The 23,215-nt window shown below is 48.5% G+C and overlaps 1 protein-coding gene and 1 non-coding gene across 4 annotated transcripts in view; both read right to left on the bottom strand.

Moving 5' to 3' along the window:
* ATAD5 (ATPase family AAA domain containing 5) overlaps nt 1-23,215 on the bottom strand; it is a 359,161-nt gene that overhangs the window by 48,900 nt on the left and 287,046 nt on the right. For all 3 annotated transcript variants that reach the window (XM_063960872.1, XM_063960874.1, XM_063960875.1), the window contains exon 15: nt 14,879-15,043. In XM_063960872.1, the coding sequence (XP_063816942.1) occupies nt 14,879-15,043 (165 nt within the window). The remainder of the gene's footprint in view (nt 1-14,878; nt 15,044-23,215) is intronic.
* On the bottom strand, nt 11,655-11,773 carry LOC134901343 (5S ribosomal RNA). Its single transcript, XR_010174831.1, has one exon. It is a non-coding gene; the product is annotated as a 5S ribosomal RNA (ribosomal RNA).

Here is a 23,215-nt window from a genome sequence, read left to right as displayed (position 1 = left end):
CTGACAGCCTCTGCGACATAGGATCAGGCATGGGCTGAGACCCCGTCTGTCCCAAGGCTTCAGCTTTATCCAACCTTTTATGCAAGGAAGTAACATTATCATTTAAAACCTTCCACATATCCATCCAATCGGGTGTCGGCGCCGTCGGCGGCGACCCCACATTCAATTGTTCCCGCTCTGTTTCCACATAGCCTTCCTCGTCAAACATGCCGACACAAGCGTACCGACACACCACACACACAGGGGATGCTCTATTTGAAGACAGTTCCCCCACAAGGCCTTTTGGAGAGACAGAGAGTATGCCAGCACACACCCCAGCGCTATATGTCCCAGGAATCACACAGTAACTTAGTGTTAACCCAGTAGCTGCTGTATATACTGTTTTTGCGCCAAATTTATGCGCTCCCCCTCTCTTTTTACCCTCTTCTACCGTGATTCTGCAGGGGAGAGCCTGGGGAGCTTCCTCTCAGCGGAGCTGTGGAGAGAAAATGGCGTTGGTGAGAGCTGAGGAAGAAGCCCCGCCCCCTCAGCGGCGGGCTTCTGTCCCGCGTTTGTGTAAAAATATGGCGGGGGCCCATGCATATATACAGTGCCCAACTGTATATATGCCCACTTTTGCCAAGAGGTCTCTAATTGCTGCCCAGGGCGCCGCCCCCCCCCCCCCCCCCCCCCCTGCACCCTACAGTGACCGGAGTATGTGGGTTTAGTGTGGGAGCAATGGCGCACAGCTGCAGTGCTGTACGCTACCTCATATGAAGACTGGAGTCTTCTGCCGCCGATTTCGAAGTCTTCTTGCTTCTGTCACCGGCTTCTGTCTTCCGGCTCTGCGAGGGGGACGGCGGCGCGGCTCCGGGATCGGACGACCAAGGGTGCGATCCTGTGTACGATCCCTCTGGAGCTAATGGTGTCCAGTAGCCTAAGAAGCAGGACCTATCTTCTAGTGAGTAGGGCTGCTTCTCTCCCCTCAGTCCCACGTAGCAGAGTCTGTTGCCAGCAGATCTCTCTGAAAATAAAAAACCTAACAAAATACTTTCTTTTTAGCAAGCTCAGGAGAGCTCACTAAGTAGCACCCAGCTCGTCCGGGCACAGATTCAAACTGGGGTCTGGAGGAGGGACATGGAGGGAGGAGCCAGAACACACCAGTATCCAAATTCTTTCTTGGGGTGCCCTGTCTCCTGCGGAGCCCGTTTATTCCCCATGGTCCTTACGGAGTCCCCAGCATCCACTAGGACGTTAGAGAAAACTAAATCTTGTGGAAAACCTTCATGTAAAAGAGTGGAAGCAGTTATAGCTGCAAAAAAGCGGGCCAACTCCATATTAAAGTATACTGTATGTATTTGAATACAATGTCCTTACAGTCCCTGTTGGTGTAATGGTCAGACGGTTGAACACTTGTCAATATAGTGTAGCTGTATGTAAAACTTTACTTCCAAAGCTAGACTCTCTGGGCTCGATTCAATTCAGCGCAATCTGAATAGAACCGGGAACAAGCTATTCAAATTAACACACTTATGTTGGATAATTGCAGTTCTTGCGCCCTAAACATGGTGTTTAGTCGTTAAGTGTCTGGCGCGATGCTGTTTCCATGCTAAGGGCAGAAAACAGCATATTGGTTCAACCACTTCAGATGATTCACCACTCTGAAAGACTATACTGCACACAAATATTGCTTAACAGAGATTTCTTTAGCTAGGGATCTTACAAATCAGACAATTTCTTAATTTCACCAGATGTTCTATGGGAGACTGATACTACAACCAGATCCATCAAAAGGACCAAATCATTTAAATCTCAGGGGCCTCACCCCAACAGCATACTCTTGAAGCTATAATCATAAGGAGGGACACAATAGGGTTTATTCAGATAAATCATGAGACAGAAAGACCCTCACTTCTCAGGCTTTTCAAAGAGTATGGCATGTCTTCTTCCAGCTATTTATGACAACCACTTCCGTCATGATAGAATCTGCATTCCTTTAAAGCAGACTTTACACAGGTTGGCTCTTAACTATGCTTGGCTTTGTAGGAATTTGGCTATGGGAATACTTTTCTACATGTTGTTTTCTAGAGAATATATCCCTCGTCTTGGTTGTTTGAGTTTTCTGTAAGTTCAAAGTTAAGTTTTTTTTTTGTTCATTTCGCTTTCTTGAAGTTAAGACTTTGCTTTGTCACTTTCCACTATAAAAAATGGTGGTTCTGGTGATAAATTTTCATCACAAGTGGTCTCTGATTTCCATATCAAGAGAATATTCGCCACCTTGTGGTGATGGTTTACCTGCCCTCTTTAGATGCAGTGCAGTCTTTGAGTATATATGCTTACTACATAGCAGCTTTTCCAGTTTATGTTGTAACAGTCTGAGGGCCCTGGACATTTAATTTCACCCTGGGTGTAATGCATCTCACTTATGTTGGGATTGGTAAGTGCTGCAAGTAATTCCTTAGGACTGGAAGAATTCAGCTGAGCGAAAGAGTAGGACGACTAGCGCAAAAGTTTTGTCAGCATATATTGGCAGTGGTGGTCTCAAAGCCAATATCCCTTTCCAACCCATAGCAGACAACTTTGATTATTTATAGTTTGATTTGATCGTTAATTACCAGAAGAGGAACATGGAGACTAGCTTCTTACAAAGAGTACCCTGCCTACTTGGGTGGAGCTTAGTAAGTACAGCTGCGTCAACTGTAGCTGCATAAAATCAATTTTATTAATATTAAGATCCTAGAACTCATATTACTGGAGAAGTAGAGTACACTAATTAGCTAATACTAATGTTTTAATACTTCTGTGTATACGCTAATGCATGTAAAAAAAAAAATAAGAATTTACTCACCGGTAATTCTATTTCTCGTAGTCCGTAGTGGATGCTGGGAACTCCGTAAGGACCATGGAGAATAGCGGGCTCCGAAGGAGACTGGGCACTCTAAGAAAGAATTAGGACTACCTGGTGTGCACTGGCTCCTCCCTCTATGCCCCTCCTCCAGACCTCAGCTAGGGAAACTATGCCCGGAAGAGCTGACACAATAAGGAAGGGATTTGGAATCCCGGGTAAGACTCATACCAGCCACACCAATCACACCGTACAACTCGTGATATTATATCCAGTTAACAGTATGAACAACAACAACTGAGCCTCACGAACAGATGGCTCATAACAATAACCCTTTAGTTAGGCAATAACTATATAAAAGTATTGCAGACAATCCGCACTTGGGATGGGCGCCCAGCATCCACTACAGACTACGAGAAATAGAATTACCGGTGAGTAAATTCTTATTTTCTCTGACGTCCTAGTGGATGCTGGGAACTCCGTAAGGACCATGGGGATTATACCAAAGCTCCCAAACGGGCGGGAGAGTGCGGATGACTCTGCAGCACCGAATGAGCAAACTCAAGGTCCTCCTCAGCCAGGGTATCAAACTTGTAGAATTTTGCAAATGTGTTTGAACCCGACCAAGTAGCAGCTCGGCAAAGTTGTAAAGCCAAGACCCCTCGGGCAGCCGCCCAAGAAGAGCCCACTTTCCTCGTGGAATGGGCTTTTACAGATTTAGAATGCGGCAGTCCAGCCGCAGAATGTGCAAATTGAATCGTGCTACAGATCCAGCGAGCAATAGTCTGCTTAGAAGCAGGAGCACCCAGCTTGTTGGGTGCATACAGGATAAATAGAGAGATTTCCTGACTCCAGCCGTCCTGGAAACATATTTTCAGGGCCCTGACTACGTCCAGTAACTTGGAATCCTCCAAGTCCCGAGTAGCCGCAGGCACCACAATAGGTTGGTTCACATGAAAAGCTGAAACCACCTTAGGAAGGAATTGGGAATGAGTCCTCAATTCCGCCCTATCCATATGAAAAATCAGATAAGGGCTTTTACATGACAAAGCCGCCAATTCTGATACACGCCTGGCCGACGCCAAGGCCAACAGCATGACCACTTTCCACGGTTTTAAGTGGCTCAAACCAATGCGACTTAAGGAAATCCAACACCACGTTGAGATCCCACGGTGCCACTGGAGGCACAAAAGGGGGCTGAATATGCAGCACTCCTTTAACAAAAGTCTGAACTTCAGGCAGTGAAGCCAGTTCTTTTTGGAAGAAAATCGACAGACCCGAGATCTGGACCTTAATGGAACCCAATTTTAGGCCCATAGTCACTCCTGACTGTAGGAAGTGCAGAAATCGACCGAGCTGAAATTCCTCCGTTGGGGCCTTCCTGGCCTCACACCAAGCAACATATTTTCGCCATATGCGGTGATAATGTCTTACGGTCACATCTTTCCTAGCTTTAATCAGCGTAGGAATGACTTCCTCCGGAATGCCCTTTTCTTTTAGGATCCGGTGTTCAACCACCATGCCGTCAAACGCAGCCGCGGTAAGTCTTGGAACAGACAGGGCCCCTGCTGCAGCAGGTCCTGTCTGAGCGGCAGAGGCCATGGGTCCTCTGAGATCATTTCTTGAAGTTCTGGGTACCAAGCTCTTCTTGGCCAATCTGGAACCACAAGTATAGTTCTTACTCCTCTCCTTCTTATTATTCTCAGTACCTTGGGTATGAGAGGCAGAGGAGGGAACACATAAACCGACTGGTACACCCACGGTGTCACTAGAGCGTCCACAGCTATCGCCTGAGGTTCCCTTGACCCGGCGCAATATCTTTTTAGCTTTTTGTTGAGGCGGGACGCCATCATGTCCACCTGTGGCCTTTCCCAACGGTGTACAATCATTTGGTAGACTTCTGGATGAAGTCCCCACTCTCCCGGGTGGGGGTCGTGCCTGCTGAGGAAGTCTGCTTCCCAGTTGTCACTCCCGGAATGAACACTGCTGACAGTGCTAACACATGATTTTCCGCTCATCGGAGAATCCTTGAGGCTTCTGCCATCGCCATCCTGCTTCTTGTGCCACCCCGACAGTTTACATGGGCGACCGCCGTGATGTTGTCTGACTGGATCAGCACCGGCTGGTGTTGAAGCAGGGTTCTTGCCTGACTTAGGGCATTGTAAATGGCCCTTAGTTCCAGAATATTTATGTGTAGGGAAGTCTCCTGACTCGTCCATAGTCCTTGGAAGTTTCTTCCCTGTGTGACTGCCCCCCAACCTCGAAGGCTGGCATCCGTGGTCACCAGTACCCAGTCCTGTATGCCGAATCTGCGGCCCTCTAGAAGATGAGCACTCTGCAGCCACCACAACAGCGACACCCTGGTCCTTGGAGACAGGGTTATCAGCCGATGCATCTGAAGATGCGATCCGGACCACCTGTCCAACAGATCCCACTGAAAGATCCTTGCATGGAACCTTCCGAATGGAATTGCTTCGTAAGAAGCTACCATCTTTCCCAGGACTCACGTGCAGTGGTGCACCGACACCTGTTTTGGTTTTAGGAGGTCTCTGACTAGAGATGACAACTCCTTGGCCTTCTCCTCCGGGAGAAACACCTTTTTCTGTTCTGTGTCCAGAACCATCCCCAGGAACAGTAGACGCGTTGTAGGAACCAGCTGCGACTTTGGAATATTCAGGATCCAGCAGTGCTGTTGTAGCACTTCCCGAGCTAGTGCTACTCCGATCAACAACTGTTCCCTGGACCTCGCCTTTATAAGGAGATCGTCCAAGTACGGGATAATTATAACTCCCTTTTTTCGAAGGAGTATCATCATTTCGGCCATTACCTTGGTAAATACCCTCGGTGCCGTGGACAGACCAAACGGCAACGTCTGGAATTGGTAATGACAGTCCTGTACCACAAATCTGAGGTACTCCTGGTGAGGAGGGTAAATGGGGACATGCAGGTAAGCATCCTTGATGTCCAGTGATACCATGTAATCCCCTTCGTCCAGGCTTGCAATAACCGCCCTGAGCGATTCCATTTTGAACTTGAACCTTCTTATATAAGTGTTCAAGGATTTAAAATTTAAAATGGGTCTCACCGAACCATCCGGTTTCGGTACCACAAACATTGTGGAATAGTAACCCCGTCCCTGTTGAAGGAGGGGTACTTTGGTTATCACCTGCTGGGAGTACAGCTTGTGAATCGCCTCCAGCACCGCCTCCCTGTCTGGGGGAGTAGTTGGCAAGGCTGATTTGAGGAAACTGCGAGGGGGAGACGTCTCGAATTCCAGCTTGTACCCCTGAGATACCACTTGTAGAATCCAGGGATCCACCCGTGAGCGAACCCACTGGTCGCTGAAGTTCCGGAGACGGGCCCCCACCGCACCTGGCTCCACCTGTGGAGCCCCAGCGTCATGCGGTGGACTTAGAGGAAGCGGGAGAGGACTTTTGTTCCTGGGAACTTGCTGTTTGGTGCAGCTTTTTCCCCCTACCTCTGCCTCTGGGCAGAAAGGACGCGCCTTTAACCCGCTTGCCTTTCTGGGGCCGAAAGGACTGTACCTGATAATACGGTGCTTTCTTTGGCTGTGAGGGAACATGGGGTAAAAATGTCGACTTCCCAGCCGTCGCTGTGGAAACGAGGTCCGAGAGACCATCCCCGAACAATTCCTCACCCTTGTAAGGCAAAACCTCCATGTGCCTTTTAGAATCCGCATAACCTGTCCACTGCCGAGTCCATAATACTCTCCTGGCAGAAATGGACATTGCATTTATTCTAGATGCCAGTTGGCAAATATCCCTCTGTGCAACTCTCATGTATAAGACTACGTCTTTTATATGCTCTACAGTTAGCAATATAGTGTCCCTGTCAAGGGTATCAATGTATCACGCAGCTACAGCACTGCACATCCATGCTGAAGCAATAGCCGGTCTCAGTATAATACCTGAGTGTGTATATACAGACTTCAGGATAGCCTCCTGCTTTCTATCCGCAGGCTCCTTTAGGGTGGCCGTATCCGGAGACGGTAGTGCCACCTTCTTTGACAAGCGTGTGAGCGCTTTATCCACCCTAGGGGATGTCTCCCAACGCATCCTATCCTCTGGCGGGAAAGGGTACGCCCTTAGTAACTTTTTGGAAATTACCAGTTTCTTATCGGGGGAAACCCACGCTTCATCACACACTTCATTTAACTCTTCAGAAGGGGGAAAAACCACAGGTTGCTTTTTCTCCCCAAACATAATACCCTTTTTTGTGGTACCAGGGTTAATGTCAGAAATGTGCAACACATTTTTCATTGCCGTAATCATGTAACGGATGGCCCTATTGGAATGTACACTAGTCTCATCGTCGTCGACACTGGAGTCAGTATCCGTGTCGACATCTGTGTCTGCCATCTGAGGTAGCGGGCGTTTTTGAGCCCCTGATGGCTTTTGAGACGCCTGGGCAGGCACGGACTGAGAAGCCGGCTGTCCCACATCTGCTATGTCATCAAACCTCTTATGTAAGGAGTTGACACTGTCACGTAATTCCTTCCACATATCCATCCACTCAGGTGTCGACCCCGCAGGGGATGACATCACATTTATCGGCACCTGCTCCGCCTCCACATAAGCCTCCTCATCAAACATGTCGACACAGCCGTACCGACACTCCGCACACACACAGGGAATGCTCTGACTGAGGACAGGACCCCACAAAGTCCTTTGGGGAGACAGAGAGAGAGAGTATGCCAGCACACACCACAGCGCTATAAATCACAGGGATGTACACTATAATGAGTGATTTTACCCTATAGCAGCTATATATATCAGGATTTTGGTACTTACCGATAAATCCCTTTCTCCGATTCCACAGGGGCCACTGGAGTGTAGTTACAATGGGGAGATAGTAGGTGGTATTGGTAGCTGGCACTTTAAAAATTCTCAGACTGTGGCTAGCTCCTCCCCTACTATCTCCCCTCCAAGCCAGTCTACGTTAAACTGTGCCCGAGGAGAGCTGTAATAAACAAACCGTAAGGTAGAGGAGGTTAGCGACGCCCTGTAAACCAGGCGAACACAAACTAAACCTGGAACAGAACCTGACAAAAACCAGGCTAGCCTGAACCCAACAAGCAGTCATATGGTGATCTGCAATCGTTAATCAAACAAAAATCAGGAGAAACAGCGCTGGGCGGGCGTCCAGTGGCCCCTGTGGAATCGGAGAAAGGGATTTATCGGTAAGTACCAAAATCCTGATTTCTCCTTCATCCACTAGGGGCCACTGGAGTGTAGTTACAATGGGGACGTCCCAGAGCTCCCAAAAAACGGGTGGGAAAGCGCTGAGAGTCCTGTAAAAACTGCTCGGCCAAACAGTGATGCAGAGGCCGTAAAAGTGTCAAACTTGTAGAATTTGACAAAACGAATGTCGGTTTGACCAAGTAGCCGCCCGACAAAATATTCATGGAGACCCCACGGGCGGCTGCCCACGAAGGTCTTACAATGCGCGTAAAGCGCGCTGAAATGGAAAACGGAGGTTCCCTAGTAACCGCCAAGAAGACTGTCTGATGATCAGATGTATCCAACTGTCCAGCATATGCTGGGGCCCCAGCTATTTAGTACGGGAGCATCGTCCAGAGCAAAGAAGAAAAAACACTTCATCGAATAGCCTGAGACCTCTGTAGAGAGAGTTGACGAGCCCTGACAACATTCAGAGAGGATTGAAAACCACTAGTGTCAGATTTATATGAAAAATGGACCTCCCCTCTGGAAGAAACGACCGCTGAGGCCGAAGCCGAGCCCGGGGAGTTGCCAATAGAGTACTCCCTGAACAAGAGGCCGAACTTACGGCCGCTAGGCTAATCTCATTTGGAAGAAAAGCGAAAAAGGCAGAGACCTAAAATTCCGGTCAGTGTGGTTTGAAGCGCAGCGGAGCAAAAGACCTCCCAGAGAAACCAAAGATGAATGGTAACTGGAAGAAGGGGGAAAAAACCCCTTTTATCTTCATTATGTTCCATAAAGTTTTCCCAAAGTGGCAAAAGCGAGAAGAGGTAATAGACTTCTGAAATCGGAGCCCAGTAGGCCTAACCGAACTAGGGAACTCCTCCCTTCTGAGGTCTCGTGAACAGTCACACGGGTAACCGAAACCAGTGTAAAATTGAACAAGGAGAAAAAAAAGGAGCCTGTTGAAGTAGACAGTCCAGTCGAGGTAGGAGCCAAGGCTCCTCTACTGACAACAGGCGTATCTGTATCTTCAAGTCATGCGTGGCCCAACCAGCGCCACCGAGAGGACTAGCACGCATAATCCCCTCCTGTGTTACTGAACATGAAGTAGAAATAGAAAAGGAGGCAGGATAGAATAACCAGAAAACTCCCCGGAGCCCTGAGGGCCTCCACGGCTACTGCCGTCCGAGAGTAATAAAGGGTTAAAGAGTCAGTCAGAACGCCCTGAGGTCGATCCGAAATCTCCGCCCACAGCGGACCAGCTGACAAAACTCCGGGGCATGTTCCCTCACCCAGGAGTCTGACCTGGTGGCTTGATCTGGAAACAAGATTGTTGTCCCCCGTTCCGAGAGGAATGGAGGCGACCACTCATTACGTCGCAACTTGACTGAAGAAATAGAGTCTCTGGTGCCGAGGAATGAAAAAAACCTCTGACGGACCGTGTTGAGAAACGTCTATGCGGAGCATAAATTGGATCTGTGTCGAATCAGAAGCTCGTGGATCCTCCGGATATTCAGAAGCCACCTAATGTACAGAGTGGGATAGTAGCAGTAAATTGTCCCATTAGGGAACCAACGTCACCCACTGCCCTTGAAAAAGAGTTATTCTGTTATCTTCCTAAACTCTGTGGGAGCGGAAGAGAGAAGAGTAAAGGACTTACAGTGAAAATGAGAATCCTGTTAAGGGGGAATCTGAGAAAAGCCTGTCCAACGGAAATCAGTAAACAGGCATCTCTGAAGACAAGGGACACGTAAAACTCCCTTTCTTGTTTAAACTAGCAATCACAGACTAAAAGGATTGTAAGGCCAGAATAGGCCTGTCCGAGCCACTTGGCTTCGGAACGTGAAAAGAAAACAAAGGCCTGAGAACTGTCCTAATTCAAATGATATGTGAAAAACAGGGATCAACACCCTTTGCGGTTAGAAACCTATGGAGCGCAGCCTGCAGTATGACTCTCTTGTCATCGTAAATCAGCCGACCTATGCCGAGGGACTCCTGAGACGGTTGTAACCGCCCAAGCCTTCTCCCATCGACCTGCGCCTACCCTGGGACCCTGCAGGTGTAATGGGTGTATAGGATGACATAAAATCAGACTGGACTGAGGATGTTGAACCTCTGCTTCAGCCTTTTTACCCTGAGAACCCCTGGCGACGAAGATATCACCCGTGTGGAGTCAAAAACCTGAAAGGGCACGAAAAAATCTAAAGGGAAGACCAGTAAAGGTCTGTCTTGGAGCTGGGGCAGTAGTAGGAGAAATCAAAGTGGACCTACCTCCATTGGTTCAAGAAATCCTGCAGAAAGTTCCTTCCCCAGAACCATCTGCCCCGTAGGATTTCATGTTTACTTGTCACTGTCGCAGCCCCAGAGGTCGTCGGGTTAAGACAGCCCAAGCGAAGATGCAGGGTCCGAGTCTGTAGACATGGAGACCTCCAAGGAACATAAAGCAGAATCGTGATTCTGACCTGTATCAAAGTATCAATTGATCCTGATGCGAAGCATCCTGTAACCTAGAGGACAATTGTTCCCCAACCTACCTGCTCCGGATACGGTAGAACCATGCTGCCGCATATGTCGATGGATCCCTGAGCAAGGTTGCCTCAGGAAAACGGCGGCTTGATGGACCGGCGATACACCGAGGTGTATACCCTAGAGAGGTTCTGATACCATCTCCTGCCATCTGCGGGGAAAAGATAGGAAAACAAACCTTGTTTGATACCTGATATTGTGTATTCGGGTGTCTGTCGGCCGCCTACCGGAGCCTGCCCAGCTCATCCGAAACTGAACCAGTCGCTGTCATTTTCGTCAATGGCGTGGAACCCTGATGGACTTGACGTGTCCTCCTCCTTTACCTGCAGTATCAGATGAACTGCTGTATTATGTACCTGTATATTCTGAGACACTGGTTCAGATCCACAGAAAACAGACATCAGTAATGCATGGAATGTTAGCAAAGTTTCTTTTTGGAAAGGTGTGTTTGGTCCCGCTGTGATTTGATCCTGTGACCTTGGAAACCAAAGTCCAAGGGCTTACCTGATGAGCTATTGTCTGGTTAATAGTGACATTACCTGCATCATTGATCAAACAGGGGTGTGCAGGTGCGTGGAGGGCGAAGCAGATGGCTCCGCCGCATACTTCACACCTAAGAGGGAATTCTTCGACTATCCCAGGAGAGACAAACGAAAGGAGAAAAGGTGGGTTAAATAAACAGAGCCCTACGTAAGGTCTGCACTATAATGTGTAGTGACCGATACGATTAAAATAAACTTTCTGGAGCAGCGGAGACCTGAACCAGCAACGCTGCGCTGTGGGACAGGAGTCTTAGCCCTAGGCTATAGGAGTTCTCCTTAAAGTTTTGTTTGGATTCAAACCCCTGTTCAGATACCCGCTACTAGCGTACTGAGCCGCAGCGCTATTTGTCTGATGCCTTACACGCATTCCACAATTACAAATAGCATTAGTAACTAGTGACAACAAGGAATAATAAAGGGAAGGCAACACCCCGCCCTGTATTTAGTGTACCGCTAATTAAGGTGCACCAGATGTTTCTCTGAGGTTCCGCTGGCTTTTCAAAATGGTGACCAGCCTGTGAGAAAGATGGGGGAAAATGTTATGTGCAAGATGTTGTTATTAGAAAACATTGCGGAAGTAGCCTACAGCACCTGGTATTCCCAGGCGGTCTCCCATCCAAGTACTAACCAGGCCTGACCCTGCTTAGTTTCCGAGATCAGACGAGATCGGGCGTGTTCAGGGTGGTGTGGCCGTAGGCTTTTATCCCCTATATCTGGTATTTTATGGATTTATCTATATACATACCTACACGCACTTAAATATATATATCTATATATATACATGCACAAACATAACTATATATGTATATATACACACACACCGTAGGTAAATAAATACTGCACAGTAGATCCTTTGAATTATTATTGAGCTGAGTCCCAGCTACTGTAATAGAGCAGGTTCCCTGATTTGCAAGTAGGGAAATGCTGGGTAGAGGACTCTACTGCAGGAGGAATGTATCTATATTTCAGCAGCCTGAAGTATCGAAAAGTTACAAATCCCAGAGCTGTTGCCTAGCGACGGGGAGACCTGGGAGCCCGCTGAGTAAAGCGGGTTAACTGTTAATATACCTGGGACTTTATTTGTATTTGTCTCTGAGTATGCAAGATTAGCCCACTGGGCTATAGGAGACACTGCAAATATGAAGCCAGGTCTGTGCAGGGAGGAAATGGCCGCCAGAGTGAAACTCCTCTGGGCTATGCGATAAAATCTATATAGTGGATAACTGGATTAGTGCTGAGCCACTCTGACTATATCACATTCTCCTCAGCACCATGTGCATTAAACTCACATAAATGCCTATTACACTATAACAGTGGCCGGGGAGCGGAGAATGCTGAGCCCGCTGTACAGAGCAGGAGTTAGCTCCGCCCCCCGGCTATGGCGCCTTATTGCAAAACTAAGCGGGAAGCGAGCTGTACCCTCCGCTGGGCCTGCGAGTCACCGCCGGGGAGCGCTGAGCCCGCTATACAGCGCTAGTAGAGCCCTGTATCTGCTAGCCGCCGCCGGGGAGTGTTGCGCTGAACAGAGCGCGAGTCGCCGCCTGGGAGCAGGGAGCGCTGAGCTCGCTCTACAGAGCGGGACTTAGCTCCGCACCCTCCGTACAAGGCGCCAAATTTAAACATTGCTTTGCGCTCGAGCGGGATCCCTGTGCCGGCTCTGTGAGTCGCGTTGAGTGGGGATCTGTGCGGGGGGTGCGGGGAGCTGGGGGAGCAGAGGGTTATCAGAATGACACACACCCGTTTTTCAGTCAGGGTTGTATAAACACATACTCAGCCTCCCCCAATCATCCTGTCTGTTTCTCCATGAGGAGGACAGGTAAGGATACAATAAAGTACATTACAGCCCCAGAGAGCCCTTCTGGAGTGGGTTGTACAACAATAAACAGTGCATTGCTCTAAAAACATACATAGCCACCACAAATAAAGTATACTTCACTCACCACTGTGTTCTTGGTGGATCGGCCCCGACACACGCCGCACGCAGCGGCGTCCAGCCGGAATCTTCTGTGGTGGGGTGGTCCCGACACAAGCCGCACGCAGCGGTGTCCGACCATTTTTTGATACTCACCGCTGCCATGCTGCCGGAATCTTCTGCTGGATGGAGTGACCGCGACACGCGCCGCACGCAGCGGTGTCCGCCAACTCAGGAGAGCTCAGTGTCTCCCTCAGCCGGGGCCCATCCCTAGCCGCACGCAGCTGCGATGGGACCCCGCCGGCAGCTCCCACGGTGCAGACTGGCAGTGGCAGAGCTGCCAGTCTGTGAGTGTGTAAGAAAAATAAAATAATAAAGAAAAAAGAAGAAAATTCTTCAGCTAAACCCAAGTGAACCAGCTACCTCGGGCACTTAACTAAGACTGGCTTGGAGGGGAGATAGTAGGGGAGGAGCTAGCCACAGTCTGAGAATTTTTAAAGTGCCAGCTACCAATACCACCTACTATCTCCCCATTGTAACTACACTCCAGTGGCCCCTAGTGGATGAAGGAGAAATATATTTATATATAGTATTTGCGCCTAAATTCAGTGCCCCCCCTCTCTTTTTTACCCTATTGAGCCTGGAAACTGCAGGGGAGAGCCTGGGGAGCATCCTTCCAGCGGAGCTGTGAGAGGAAATGGCGCCAGTGTGCTGAGGGAGATAGCCCCGCCCCCTTCACGGCGGACTTCTCCCGCTTTTTTTATGGATATATGGCAGGGGATTCTACACATATATAGTCTTAATGACTATTTTATGTGTACTTTTTGCCAATGTAAGGTAATCTTATTGCAGCCCAGGGCGGCGGCCGCCGCCGCCCCCCCCCCCCCCAGCGCCCATCAGTGACCGGAGTGTGAGGTGTGCATGGGGAGCAATGGCGCACAGCTGCAGTGCTGTGCGCTACCTTAATGAAGACCGGAGTCTTCAGCCGCCGATTTCCTGGATGTTCTTCTTGCTTCTGGCTCTGCAAGGGGGGCGGCGGCGCGGCTCCGGGACCGGACGACCGAGGCTGGGCCTGTGTTCGATCCCTCTGGAGCTAATGGTGTCCAGTAGCCTAGAAGCCCAAGCTAGCTGCAAGCAGGTAGGTTCGCTTCTCTCCCCTAAGTCCCTCGTAGCAGTGAGTCTGTTGCCAGCAGATCTCACTGAAAATAAAAAACCTAAACATACTTTCTTTTCTAGAAGCTCAGGAGAGCCCTTAGTGTGCATCCAGCTCGAGCCGGGCACAGATTCTACCTGAGGTCTGGAGGAGGGGCATAGAGGGAGGAGCCAGTGCACACCAGGTAGTCCTAATTCTTGCTTAGAGTGCCCAATCTCCTTCGGAGCCCGCTATTCCCCATGGTCCTTACGGAGTTCCCAGCATCCACTAGGACGTCAGAGAAACTATTGTTCATTTTTATTGCACTCTTAGTATTGTTCAAACCCTACCATATATGTTTTGTTGTTTTGACACCCCAGAGTGTCATATGGGATTACTTGTATAAGGAAAACAAAATAAACCTCTGCTGAAAGACTGTTATCCACTCACCTACACTAGTGACCCACTGCTTCGGTGAAGCTAAAATACTGAACGGTTAGTGAAATCTGTGTTAAGTAGAACATGCGTGGCAAATACATCAAAGCTTTGAGCAAGATAAAGTGAAGAAGCTTATGTAATTTTTTAAATTGTTACATAAAGTGATAACTAGAAGCTTATTGGTTGCTATAGGTACTTAACCTCACACTAAGGTTTGGTAAATATCCCCATTAAAAATCTGTGGTCAAATAGGGCCTTTAATAATTTGTTACAAATGGTGTGGTTATGGCTTCAACATATTAGCAAGCAATAATTAAATACCTTTAGCTATATCCGGTTTCTTGTCGTCAGCTGTCTGCTTGGTTGCAGCTTTGAAAAAGTTTACCAAAGATTTGGGGGCAAGACCTTTCTTTAATCCAGATCCTCTAGGTGATAAGGGAGGCTTCCTTGGAGACGAGACAACACGCTTTGGGGAGAGTAATTTCCCTAAAATTAAGATTTATTCAATCAGTTTTCAGTTACCTGAAGTGTAACATATCAAAACACAAAAATGGGCTTTAGATAACCCAAAATTGTAGCAATATTAAACCAGACTGTTTAATAAATATTACTAAAGTTTCAATAGAACATTTATTCTCAAGTCAACTTAATGCATAGTCCAATGAATATAAACCTACAAGGGTATCCTTAAAATTACATAAACTGCAGCCCTCAGAAGCCGTAGAAGGTCTGAGTACAAAGACGGACTTGGCCAGCCTGGACCCCCAAGGATTACAGTGATTCGTAAACACTTGATGCATTTCTGAATTCTCAGCAGAAGCTGAAAGAGGAAGATATAGACCATGCAAAACCTCCACAGAATTGATTAACTGTCTGCATCCAACACTCCCAGATACCTTGACCTAGAAAAATAAAGAGCAACCCTGTGGTTGAGCAGAGAAGCCAAAGATCAACATCTGGCATCCCCCGCCGGGTTACCAGTTCCCTGAAGACATCCGGGTGAAAGGCCCACTCTCCTGTATGAATGTCTAAATGACTGAGATAATCTGCTTCCAACTTGGGTACCTGGTGAATGAATATGGGCACTGTGGCTGGTACAGTACGTGCTTCTTTACCCTGCAGGCTGTTTCTTTCATCGCTAAGGGGTTTTTGGTTGCTCCTCGGCAATTGATGTATGCCACAGCCATGGAATTGTATGACTGGACAGTTACTGGAAAATTGCTGAAGTGGGCTTACCGCTATCAACGCGTTGAAAATCACAGATTTCCAAAACATTTATTGGTAATAGTCATGTTGGGACCAAAAATCATAAACATTGGTTCTGTAGAGCCACTGCACCTTAGCCTCTGAGATGTGTTTGTGGTCAATAATTTCCAATAATAGATCAAGAAGGGGTGCCCAGCATTGACGTGGCTGTACATCAGCCACCAAAAGGAGGGAATGACGTGTCTGAGGAGAGAGTTGAATGACCTTGGACAGGTGTAGATAAAAATCATTCAATTTGGAAAGTAGGTCCAACTGAATCTTTGTGGCTTTAAACCTAACAAGCTGACTCGAAGGAGGACACCATCATTCCCAAGGGGCATATGTACAGGTGAATGGGATCAGACCAGATTGGACTGCCAGAATTTTATCTGGAGGAAGAAATATCTTCTGTAAGAACGTGTTGAATAACATGTGTAGAAACAGCAGTCTTTGGTATTTAGAGATAATAGGATTTTAATTACCTACCGGTAAATCCTTTTCTTGTATTCCATAAGGGATATTGGGGGAATCTAGTACTATGGGGTATAGATAGGGTCCAAAGGAGCCGGTGCACTTTAAATTTCTTCAACTGGGTGTTCTGGCTCCTCCCCTCTATGGCCCCTCCCACAGGCAGTTATAGGTAAAACAGTGCCCGAAGGAGAACGGATAGACATAAGAGAAGGAACATAACGAGTGGTGAGATTTACACACCAGCACACCACTAACATAAAATGACCAACAACAGCCAGTAACAAAACAGCAACAGCTGAAAAGGTAACCATATAAGAGAACTTGCAGAAAAGTCAACGCACTGAGGCGGGCACCCAATATCCCTTATGGACTACGAGAAAAAGGATTTACCGGTAGGTAATTAAAATCCTATTTTCTCTAGCTTCCATAAGGGATATTAGGGGAATCTAGTACGATGGAGACGTCCCAAAGCTTCCAGAACGGGCTGGAATGTACGGAGACTTCTGCAGCACCGCCTGCCCAAACTGGGAATCCTCTCTGACCAGGGTATCAAACCTGTAGAACTTCACAAAGGTGTTCTTCCCAGACCGGGTAGCAGCTTGGCAAAGTTGCAAAGCAGAGACTCCACGGGAAGCTGCCCAGGAAGACCCTACCGATTTTGTACAGTGGGCCTTCAGAGACTGTGGAACAGGTAAGGCTGCCGACACATAGGCCTGTTGGATAGTAAGTCTAAGCCAACGAGCAATAGACTGCTTTGAAGCAGGGCAACCCCTTTTTCTGCGCATCATACAGCACGAAAAAAGGAATCCGTCTTTCTGATCCGAGCCGTTCTCTTGACAAAGATCGCACACCATCCAATGCGGCCTCCACAGGAGCAGAAGTGCCAGAACTTGATGGAACCACAATAGGTTGATTCAAGTGGAATGTAGAGACGACCTTCGGCAGGAACTGCTGCCTAGTCCTGAGCTCCGCTCTGTCCTCATAAAAGACCAAGTAGGGGCTTTTACAAGATAAGGCCCCCAATTCTGAGACACGCCTAGCAGAAGCCAGGGCCAATAACATCACAGTCTTCCACGTGAAGTACTTATCTTCTACCATCATCAGATGTTCAAACCAGGAGGACTGTAGAAATTCCAACACTACATTAAAATCCCAGGGTGCCGTGGGCGGTACAAAAGGAGGTTGAATGTGAAGCACCCCTTGCTAGAAGGTCTGAACTTCTGGTAATACTGCCAATTTCTTCTGGAAGAAAATGGAGAGCTGAAATCTGGACCTAAATGAAACCCAGACGTAAGCCCTTATCCACACCAGCCTGCAGGAAACAGAGGAAACGTACCAAGTGGAACTCCGCATGCGGATGCGTGCGGCCCTCGCACCAAGAGACATATCTCCTCCAGATATGATGATAGTGCTTTGACATTACAGGATTCCTGGCCTGAACAATGACCAGCAATAACCTTTATGGAAAGGCCCTTGTGAGCTAGGATGTTCCGCTCAACCTCCATGCTGTCAAATGAAGCCGCTGTAAGTCCGGTTAGATGAACGGTCCTTGTTGAAGAAGAGCCCTTCTTAATAGCAGATACCAAGGGTCTTTGACGGACATGTCCAGAAGATCTGCGTACCATGCCCTCCGAGGTCAACCTGGGGCAATCAGAATTGCCTGGATTCCTCGAGTCCTTATTCGCTTGAGCACCCTTGAGAGCAATGGAATCGGAGGAAATAGGTAGACCAGCCGGTAAAGCCAAGGCGCCTGAGGGTCCCTGGTTCGTGAGCAATACCAACAAAGCTTCTTGTTGAGTCGAGAAGACATCATGTCTATTTGTGGGCAACCCCACCAGTCGATGATCTCCTGAAATACCTGATGGTGAAGCACCCACTCTCCCGGGTGGAGATCGTGACGACTCAGATAGTCCGCGGACAGTGCTCTTGCATTTCTTTCTGCCCAGAGGAGTGTCTGACATCTCTCGCATGCAGGCCCCCCTTTTTGTCCCTCCTTGACGATTGATGTACATTGATGCCATGGCGTTGTCCGACTGTACTTGGATTGCGTTATCCCTAAACAGAGGAGAGGCCTGAATCAGAGCATTGTAGATCGTCCGAAGTTCCAGAATGTTGATCGGAAGGAGGGCATCGTGGGCTGACCACCTGCCCTGGAACTAAGCCACCTGAGTGACAGCTCCCCATCCTCTCATCCATCCTGAGGAGGATCCAATCCTGAATCCTGAAACTTTGTCCTTCCAGTAGGTTGGAGGACTGCAGCCACCACAGGAGGGAAATCTTGGCTTGAGGTGACAGCTGTATTATCTGGTGCATCTGAAGATGTTATTCAGACCACTTGCTCAGGAGATCCAATTGAAATGTTCTGGCATGGAACCTTCCATACTGGATCACCTCGTACGAGGCCACCATCTTCCTCAACAATCTTATGCAAAGATGAATGGATATTCGAGTAGGTTGGATAACCATGCGGACCATCTCCTGAAGTGTTCTCGCTTTGTCCTCTGGGAGGATCACTTTCTGAGCCACAGTATCCTGCAACATTCCCAGAAACAGGAGCCGCTGAGTTGCCTCCAGGTGGAACTTCTATAAATTGAGGATCCACCCATGGTGTGACAGAAGTTGAATAGTGCGGTCTATATGGAGCAATCAAAGATCCCTGGATCTTGCTTTAATCAGGAGATCATCCAGGTGAATGACAACATTGACCCCCTGGACCAGGAGTTGGAACATCATCTCTGCCATCACCTTCGTGAACACACTCGGAGCTGTGCACAGGCTGAAGGGTAGCGCCTGGAACTGGTAGTGATCGTTCAGCAGGGCAAACCACCTCAGGTAAGCCTGATGAGGTGGTAAAATCGGGATATCCAGGGAGACCATGAATTCCTGTTCTTCCAGACCCGCAATCACTGCTTGCAAGGATGCCATCTTGAACCTGAAAACCTTTAGGTAAGGGTTCTAGGATTTTAGATTCAAAATGGGTCTTACCGAACCGTTCGGTTTCGGTACCACACACAGGTTGGAGTAGTAACCCTTTCACTCTTGTTGCAGTGGCACTGGAACAATGACTTGGGACTAGACCAATTTTAGGACTATTTTGGGACTGGACCAATTTTAGGACAATTTTGGGGAGGATCATCATTGTACTCCAGCTTGTAGCCCTGAGAAATGAGGTCCTTTACCCAGGTATCCTGGCAGGAACTTTCCCAAATGCGGCTGAAGTGACGCAGCCGAGCTCCAACCTCGAAATCCCCTCGGGGTGGGTGGGCAGCGTCATGCTGAGGCCTTAGCAGAAGCTGAACTGGTGCTCACCTGAGAACCAGCGATCGCTGGTTTTCTTGTCTTACAGTACCCTCTGGTGCCTCTAGCCGCATTGGAAGCACCTCTGGCCCTAGATCTAAATCTGTTAGACCGAAAGGACTGAGCAGACGGCCCCGGGTAGGAACGTCTAGCAAGCGGGGCCCCTGAGTGGAGAAACGTGGATTTCCCCGCAGTAACTTTAGAAATCCACTCCGAAGAGCCATTCCCCTGAAAAGGGGAGAGACTCCACACTGCGCTTGGACTCTGTGTCCGCTAGCCACAGACGCAACCACAAAGCCCTGCGCACCGACACTGCCATAGCAGATATCCTAGCATTAATATTGCCCATCTCCTTGAGAGAGTCACTTCAGGAGAGTCACTGTCACTGTAGTGACATGGGGCATGTCCCCCGAGAGACCCTCCTAAATCTGAGTAGCCCACGTATGAATGGCATGAGTCATCTAGCAACCTGCTGTGACCGGTCTTTGTGATATACCCGCTGCAGTGTAGATAGACTTCAGTTAGTCTCTATTTTTCTATCCCCAGGGCCCTTTATGATAAAGGAGCCCGGCACTGGCAGTACCATCTTTTTAGATAGGCGAGATACTGATACGTCAACAACCGGGAGTTCTTCCCAGATCTTCCTACCTTCAGGGGCAAATGGGAAAGTGTGCAAAAACAGTCTTGACACTTGGTATTTTTTATCTGGATTTTTCCAGGCTAACTTAAACAGGTCCTCTAACTCTGCAAAATCAGGTAAAGTGACTATTGTTCGGTGTGAAGAAAAACGACTGCTGTGTCGCAGTGTCCTCTAGAGGGAGTTTTAACACGTCCCGTATAGCTGAAATGAGAGGCTCAATACCCTGCGCAGAATGGGAATCCACAGTAACGGGAACCAATTCCTCCTCCTCCTACGTTTATGTGGTCCTGAGTTAGAGAGGGGAGGCTGTTGAACATCTGCCCTTGCAGCTAGGTCTGCAACAGCCTGCTGCAGTTGCTGAGATTTTTAAGCATTAGCAGTGAGCTGAGGTGACATATCTGACATCATGGATTTTATGGCACCTAACCACGAAGGCTCTTGAACCCCCCCCCCCCCCCCCCCCCCCCACTGAGCTGTGATGACTGACTACAATGTTCACATGATATGGAACTAGATGTAGAGGGAGAGAATCTGGTGTGACATACATTGCATATTGATGTATTACCAGGTTTACAGTAAACACTTATATACATATACAGATACAAGTAACACAATAGCAAGCCTGCCTTACTGTATGTGAGAGGGAGAGAGAAGGGAACAGTACACCCAAGCTAAACAGCCCCAGTGAGGTTGCAAGCTGTTATATTCCAGTGAAACACCAGCGTTTTTGTCCTTTTCAGGACACAGATTGTGTACAATAGCGTCTCACCCCCTTTGCTACACCCCTGTACCAGTTTTCCTGCATATCCCGAGTGTCTGGAGGAGCTGTGTGTGCCTGCTGCTGCAGATGTAAGCAGAGGAAAATGCCAAAATGCAGCTAATCCTGCTCTGAGGAAGCTCCGCCCCCTGTATTGGCGCCGGAGCTTGTTATATTTATACTAGCAAAGTCTCCCTAGGAGTGTAAAAACATCACAGCAAGTGCTAGTTTTACCCACCGCTGCCAGTGTACACAGGGGGCTATAGTGGGTCCCCTCCCAGGAAGGTCCCGTATGCCTCCCCTGCGTTATTGCCGCACCATGAAACGGGGGACCCCCCTAGCAGGGACCCATGTTTGTACTCACCACTGTTGCCCCGCTGTACAACAACCTCTCAGGACGGCTCTGACACCTTACAGAGACCGGTGACCCCCCCCAACTCCCAAGGTGCAGGTATGCTTTTGCCCAAACAGCATACCAAAAATAACAAAGGTTTAAAATAAACTGAAGAAAACTCTCTGGAGCTCCAGTGTGCATCCTCTCCTGAGGGCACTTTTGTCTAAACTGCCTGTGGGAGGAGGCATACAGGGGAGGAGCCAGCACACCCAGTTGAAGAACTTTAAAGCGCATCGGCTCCTTTGGACCCACATCTATACCCCTTTGTACTAGATTCCCCCAATATCCCTGATGTATGCTAGAGAAAATAAGATTTTACTTACCGATAAATCTATTTCTCGTAGTCCGTAGTGGATGCTGGGGACTCCGTCAGGACCATGGGGATTAGCGGCTCCGCAGGAGACAGGGCACAAAAATAAAGCTTTAGGATCAGGTGGTGTGCACTGGCTCCTCCCCCTATGACCCTCCTCCAAGCCTCAGTTAGGATACTGTGCCCGGACGAGCGTACACAATAAGGAAGGATTTTGAATCCCGGGTAAGACTCATACCAGCCACACCAATCACACCGTACAACTTGTGATCTGAACCCAGTTAACAGTATGACAACGTAGGAGCCTCTGAACAGACGGCTCACAACAAGAACAACCCGATTTTTTTGTAACAATAACTATGTACAAGTATTGCAGACAATCCGCACTTGGGATGGGCGCCCAGCATCCACTACGGACTACGAGAAATAGATTTATCGGTAAGTAAAATCTTATTTTCTCTAACGTCCTAGTGGATGCTGGGGACTCCGTCAGGACCATGGGGATTATACCAAAGCTCCCAAACGGGCAGGAGAGTGCGGATGACTCTGCAGCACCGAATGAGAGAACTCCAGGTCCTCTTTAGCCAGGGTATCAAATTTGTAGAATTTTACAAACGTGTTCTCCCCCGACCACGTAGCTGCTCGGCAGAGTTGTAATGCCGAGACCCCTCGGGCAGCCGCCCAGGATGAGCCCACCTTCCTTGTGGAATGGGCCTTGACAGATTTAGGCTGTGGCAGGCCTGCCACAGAATGTGCAAGCTGAATTGTGCTACAAATCCAACGAGCAATCGTCTGCTTAGAAGCAGGAGCACCCAGCTTGTTGGGTGCATACAGTATAAACAGCGAGTCAGATTTTCTGACTCCAGCCGTCCTTGAAATATATATTTTCAATGCCCTGACAACGTCCAGCAACTTGGAATCCTCCAAATCGCTAGTAGCCGCAGGCACCACAATAGGCTGGTTCAGGTGAAACGCTGACACCACCTTAGGCAGAAAATGAGGACGCAGTTCTGCCCTGTCCGAATGGAAAATCAGATATGGGCTTTTATACGATAAAGCCGCCAATTCTGACACTCTCCTGGCTGAAGCCAGGGCCAGTAGCATGGTTACTTTCCATGTAAGATATTTCAAATCCGCCGATTTGAGTGGCTCAAACCAATGGGATTTGAGAAAATCCAAAACTACATTAAGGTCCCACGGAGCCACTGGGGGCACAACCGGGGGCTGTATATGTAGTACTCCTTTTACAAAAGTCTGGACTTCAGGAACTGAAGCCAATTCTTTCTGGAAGAAAATCGACAGGGCCGAAATTTGAACCTTAATGGACCCCAACTTGAGGCCCATAGACAATCCTGTTTGCAGGAAATGTAGGAATCGACCCAATTGAAATTCCTCCGTGGGGGCCTTCCTGGCCTCACACCACGCAACATATTTTCTCCAAATGCGGTGATAATGTTGTGCAGTCACCTCCTTCCTGGCTTTAACCAGTGTAGGAATGACCTCTTCTGGAATGCTTTTCCCCCTTAGAATTCGGCGTTCAACCG

The sequence above is a fragment of the Pseudophryne corroboree genome, chromosome 3, assembly GCF_028390025.1.
Source record: "Pseudophryne corroboree isolate aPseCor3 chromosome 3, aPseCor3.hap2, whole genome shotgun sequence".
NCBI classification, from domain to species: Eukaryota; Metazoa; Chordata; class Amphibia; order Anura; family Myobatrachidae; genus Pseudophryne; species Pseudophryne corroboree.
This window is presented reverse-complemented; position numbering and strand designations above follow the sequence as displayed.